Source organism: Apostichopus japonicus, chromosome 12 (assembly GCF_037975245.1).
Source record: "Apostichopus japonicus isolate 1M-3 chromosome 12, ASM3797524v1, whole genome shotgun sequence".
Taxonomy (NCBI): domain Eukaryota; kingdom Metazoa; phylum Echinodermata; class Holothuroidea; order Aspidochirotida; family Stichopodidae; genus Apostichopus; species Apostichopus japonicus.
This window is the reverse complement of record NC_092572.1, coordinates 23,081,593-23,087,439: the sequence shown is the minus strand read 5'-3', so window position 1 is coordinate 23,087,439 and position 5,847 is coordinate 23,081,593. Positions and strand designations below refer to the sequence as shown.

Here is a 5,847-nt window from a genome sequence, read left to right as displayed (position 1 = left end):
CTCTTTTAGACTACAGCATATAGTATTACATATAATTCTAGTATACAGTAGTAAATATATAACAAGTATGTGCGGTGCGAACTAAACAGTCGAAAATTCTTCAACATTGTTCGAAAAGTTTCAAAATATGGCACCATTTTGCTTCCAATCACAGTGACCCTTCATTTTATCAAACTTTTTAAAAGTAAGAGAGAGTTAATAACTCCATTTAGACACTTCCCCTGGACGAATTAACGTCTCAGAAGCCTCCAGGACAAAAATGGTGGTCGTGCCTTAGATCCACATGTTCGCCAATCGGTACATAAAATAGTAAGAATAACAAGGACAAGAGTAAAACGAGTTGTCCCTAAGCAGGAAGTTACCTTCTCCATTTTGTCTAGATTCTGTGAAAGATATCCGGAAATATTAGGTCATGAAATAAGTAAAATAAAGTATGGATGCTACAAGAAACTTACGTAAGATTTTAAATCTTAAATATAGACTGGATATTGGAAGAATTACGAGATGCCTAGGGTTGTGCTTGTTGCGCTAATACGCTGTATGGATTTGATTGAATCTTTCGACTCGGCTCCACTCGACTCTTTCGTTCGTGATGTAAATAAATATATTTCAATGCTGAAACGTTTTGATTACATTCATATGTCAATTGTAAACTCCCTGTAAACTTTTCGTCACTCGTGTCCGTCCCTGCAGTATTGCCATTCGTCTTTGCTAAACTAAAGATTATATATAAGTTAATTTATATTTACAAAACTTAGTAATTTCTCTTTAATCCTGATGTCTCAATGTTTATAGAATATTCAAACCATGTTAATCATTGTTAATTTTGACTTCCACCAAACTAAGTTGATGATAGTTATTTCTGCAAGAGCTCTACACGGGAAGGACACTATTGAAACTACTAACCGCAGAGTCTTTCCACAACTGTAAAAAGAATAGAATACAAAAATATAATAATATGTTAAGCACAAAACATGCCTAAACACATAAATACACACATACAGAAAGCAGGTTAACAAATGGAAGGATCGGACAAGTTGTTTAATGCAATTTAAAACGAATGAATACAAACTGACCTTTATTTTAGCTCCGCTTTATCTCTTAAGTGGAAGTAAAAACTGTTTCTGATTCTGATCTGTACAGCTTACTAAGCCAAATTATCTTCTGGCTTTTTTTTTTAAATGGCCATTGTCTTGCTTTCTGCATAATTTGACACCTGTCTGTTTGTTTACTGTTTTATTGATAAGTCTGGCCAACTAAACACATCTGACTCATATGTACACTTAGGTTAGGTTAGATTTAAACTAGAATCAAAACGTCTCGCCTTCCAACATTTAAAAATCCCTAAACCCGACGTAATTCGTATATAAGAAGTAGAACTTACATCCGTCTTCCTTAGCTCTTTCTAAGAGATAGCAAGAAAATAGAAAGACATATTTTATCCGCACATCAGTTAAAACAAAACATGTTCATGAGAGCTCAAGGCAGAGTATCTTTGCCAATGCCACCGTCATGTGTTGATGTCATAGTCAAAGCTTTTTGTGGATAACTGTTCCAGCGCAAAATAAAATTTCCATGCCTTTTCCGATCCTATACAGCGGTAGTATAAGTATATTTGTAATTATCAATAAGACACAGGCGGTGTTAAGCATAAGGGCACAGAGCCAATGAATGAATATGGCGCTCATCTTAATACACGTATATGCAACAGATTCGTTATAAAATTCCTAAAGCAGTTCGTTTGCGTCCATCTTTGTATGCCAATTAACCCATCGGGATATCTCACAATAGCACGAAAATATATATCGTAATGAATAACACAACAATATCCAATTTTGATATGGTTCAAGGGGGAGGGTATGTATGTGACGGGTGGAATGCTACTTTTCAGTTCCATTGAACTTTGACTTTGTTTACTTACAATAGTAAGAGATCCTTCCAGACTCTACAAGTGAAAAAGAAAGTTGTACTTCTTTAGATGAATTTAGAAAGACGACTCAGAGACTTATATCTAAGATGTAAGGTGTGACGAGCTGTGCAGCACAATATTTGAAACAGGAATATGAACATGACCTCTGTATGATCGTATCATTTTGGAAATATATTACAGCGAGATGCTGCCTTGAGACAACAAGATAGAAACAATCTTAGTAATTACATTGATTAAGGGTGAATTTGAGCATGTTAATTGCGACAGCCCTCTGAACAAGATGTTTCCATAATTAACTGTATTTTGACGCCATTATTGAAGAGGGGACAAAGAGTGGATTATGTTTTTACTTTAACAGTGGAGGGTTAATATTCATGTTTAATATACAATCAGCGCTCAAGTCTATAGTATCAACCATCTTTAACGAAAGTTTAGAAACCTTTTAATTTTATTTTACCTTTTGAACTGATGCAGTACCTATCTTTCCGTAAATTTCACAAGTAAACGTAGCAAATGAAGTTAAACATAGCTATAGCTAAACCTGGAAGTTAAAGCTAAACAGAGGAACTTGCAAAATCCTAATGTAGGAAACCCGTTATTAATTATGTTAAGAATAAACTCTAAGCGGTATCAAAGAAGTAGATGATTACCGTCCAGCATTTGAATTTTGAAGACAGTGTAAACAGCGTCAGGTCTTCGGCTTGACAGTACACCCACACAACTGTAGATGAAAGTAATATCGTCCCATTAAATCAACTCAAAGTTTGACATAGGTATGTTTAGAATTATAGTCACTAGACGATATTACTCACTTATAAATGTTCCATAAACCATGTCACTAAGTGCATTTGTACATAGTTAAAATGAAAGGTTTACAATCGTGGTCAAGACATTTTCGTCACATCTTTACAACAATGAACACGTGCTAACTGGTTACTTGTCACACCTACAAACCCAATAGTGTACAATTCATACAGCTGTTCCCGGGAAACTACAGTGCCCCCACGCGTTGTGTCCACCGGGAGCTCCAGATAAGATGAAGCAGCAACGGCCTTCGTTATTTAATTAACAAGTGACCAAGTAGGTCCTATTTATACACATGGGGGAATGAATAAAAAGGCTCTTGCCCCAGAACATAATGTAATGATCTGGCCAGGACTACAACCTGCAATACTTAGATCACAAGAACAGTACTTTTCCAATGGACGACATCGCCCTCCGTTTCCAGTGTCACTAAGGCATTTCAACATTTTAGATATAAACTATAAGCAAAAAGTTGTTTTACTGAGATTTTTTGAGATAGATACTAACAAATCAATGGCAGTTTTTATTTGTTGGCTCCAAACTAGCCTATGTGAATTGAATTATAAAAGATCATACTAGTACAATGCGGTTGCAATATGTAGTCGTTGTATAGTACCAATATTTCTTTTTGGATATTTACCTAGAGTCTTTTCCAAGTCTGTTGTTTCAAAAAGTTCCGCACATTCGTATTCCGGCTCCGATTTATTATAAAGACTGTAAAAATTATGAAAATCATATTTTAACCTTATGACACCTCCATTATAAGAAAAACACATACGATATGATCGTGTTTCATTGGGGCCCGCTTGAAGAGGATCATTTAAGTTTCTATTTGTTTGTTTGTTTTTTTCAAAGAAAATGATAATGACAATGTTGTGGCCATGTAGTTCTTGATTGCCTATTTTGTCGAAACGTCATTACTTTACAATTAAAGCTTCAAGCAATCTGATAAGACGTAAATAATTATTCATGGCAGACCCTTACAATAATATCTGAAGACGTCGGGACCCTTTAATTAGTGCTAACAGATCCTCGTTGGTAATCTTATTTTCGAATGCCACGATGTAGTAGGATTTGATGATTCCAGGAAGTTCGAAGGAGGTTCCTGTACTCAAAGTTATTTTATCACTGCCAATTTCCTTAACATGTTCCGTAATTGCCAAAGAACCAAACTCGACCTGTAATATAAATATATGATAACTCATGTAAATTGTTTCAATGCTAAACGAAAATACAATAAATATCTGCCAACTAACGAAAATAAATGCAATATATGAATTTTACCAGGCTAACATTAAGGTACCGGAGTATACTCGTTGGATTGTTTTAACAATAATATTAAAAATATATTCCAATTTAATAAATAACTAACCGATTATTTAACTTGCAATGGTTCCTTACCTTTTCTTTTGCGCAGGAATCTATCAGAAATGCTTTCGCATTAACTACATTTCTGCCATCCGAAGCTTTGATATGAAATCTGTGTTCTGAAGCACTAATCTCAGATAAAAGTTTATGTTCAAGTTTTCCCGGTTTGGCCTCAAAGCAACACAAGGCAATACAATCGCTGATAGGAAACGGATAATATTCCTCCCTTTGTAGTAGACTTCTTACTATCGTTACGAGTAACTGTTTATCATTTGATAGACCGCACGCAAATATGAAAAGATACTGGCAAATAAGAATGTCGGTATTGTGCAAGTAGTCACCGATTTCTTCACTGCTGGCATCGAAAGCTAGATAGTGTGCGCCATAAAAACATTGGAATATGTTGTGACTAAAATGAATTTTACATTTACTCTCCATTTTTAACAGGTCTTCTGAAAGTTGTTTTCTTTCAGATGTTTCTGTAAGAATCTTTGTCTTGATAAGATCATTCAATTCCGTTCTCCCAATCAACGATGCCACTTTTTCCTTTGGCCAGAAGCTTTCTTGCGTTGTGTAACCCGCGGCGGCGAGAAGAGCTAACTTAGGATTATAGTCAAATAGCGCCAAAGCGCCGTCATTTCCCGCCTCTTTACGATTAATCAAACTAGGGAAGACGCTTAAGAAAAGTTTGGTTACAGTCTCATCATGCTCTATATTGAACATGTCGTCTTCAATAATAGGGGCAATGACGCTTAAAAATAATGGTATTTGACATAGCTCGTAAATGCTGCTATTGTCAACGATTCCTTCAAAAATACCATTAATGTTCTTCCTTTTCAGAGTTTCTTTTAGGTATTTCTGAATTTGTTCATCATCAAATTGGGCAATCTTTACAATGGGGCGTTCATCACTAAATACCTCACCAGCAAGTGATGGCCTAGTGAGGATCAATACTTTGTGTTCTTCTTTCTGTTTGTTAACAAATAACTTGTACACAAATGATTTCTTACTATGCCTATTGTTGAATTGATCCCAGTCATCGAAAACGAACAAAACTCTTTCTTCGTTAGCAATTATCTCTTGAATTGTTATGTCGTCAATATCACACGTCTCTGACAGAAGCTGTGTTCGAATACACGTATATTCATTTTCAAAAGCAACATTTTGAAGAGACAGGTATAAAACAAGTCCAAAATCTAAATTTTGATCTTCATTTAACCACATTTTTATAAATTGTAAAGCTAACGTTGTTTTACCGAATCCCATGTCACCTTCAATGAACAAATTTCGGTTCTTAAGTTTTTCGTTCTTAAAGAGATCTTGATATCCATTTAGTTTATCTCCTCGTGACCGGTTCCTCCAATTTCCGTGTTGTGTCCGTAAGTAAAGGTTATTTGGAACATAAACTTTAGGATGGGACTGATTCAACATATTTTCATACTTCTGTCGAACTTCGTCAATGAATTGGCTGCGTTTATCTACAAAGAGAAAGGTAACAGCTGCATTTTTGTCAACAACAAAAAATACATCAATACAATTTGTTCAAATGTAAATGTGGCATAGGGTATGTGTGCATTGTATATTATTTTGTGATTTTTTTTCACAGTTTAAACACTTGTGTAGTGGCTCTTAATTCTTAACGGATTGTTATAGATGCTATCTGGTTTGAGAGGTTCCTACAGCTTCGCTATAAAACCGGGAGCATAGGACCATGAAAAACACAGAAATAAATTACTGCAGGGATC

The 5,847-nt window shown here is 35.2% G+C and overlaps 1 protein-coding gene across 1 annotated transcript; it reads right to left on the bottom strand.

Moving 5' to 3' along the window:
* On the bottom strand, window positions 1-5,553 carry LOC139977883 (nucleotide-binding oligomerization domain-containing protein 2-like). The gene is made up of 7 exons (XM_071987586.1): window positions 4,136-5,553; window positions 3,719-3,912; window positions 3,375-3,448; window positions 2,581-2,651; window positions 1,922-1,945; window positions 1,385-1,405; window positions 1-924 (listed from the first exon to the last, which is right to left on the bottom strand). Exons 1-7 carry the CDS (start codon window positions 5,531-5,533, stop codon window positions 874-876), a joined length of 1,833 nt encoding a protein of 610 aa, XP_071843687.1. The 5' UTR covers window positions 5,534-5,553; the 3' UTR covers window positions 1-873.
* Between the last annotated feature and the right edge of the window lie 294 nt (window positions 5,554-5,847).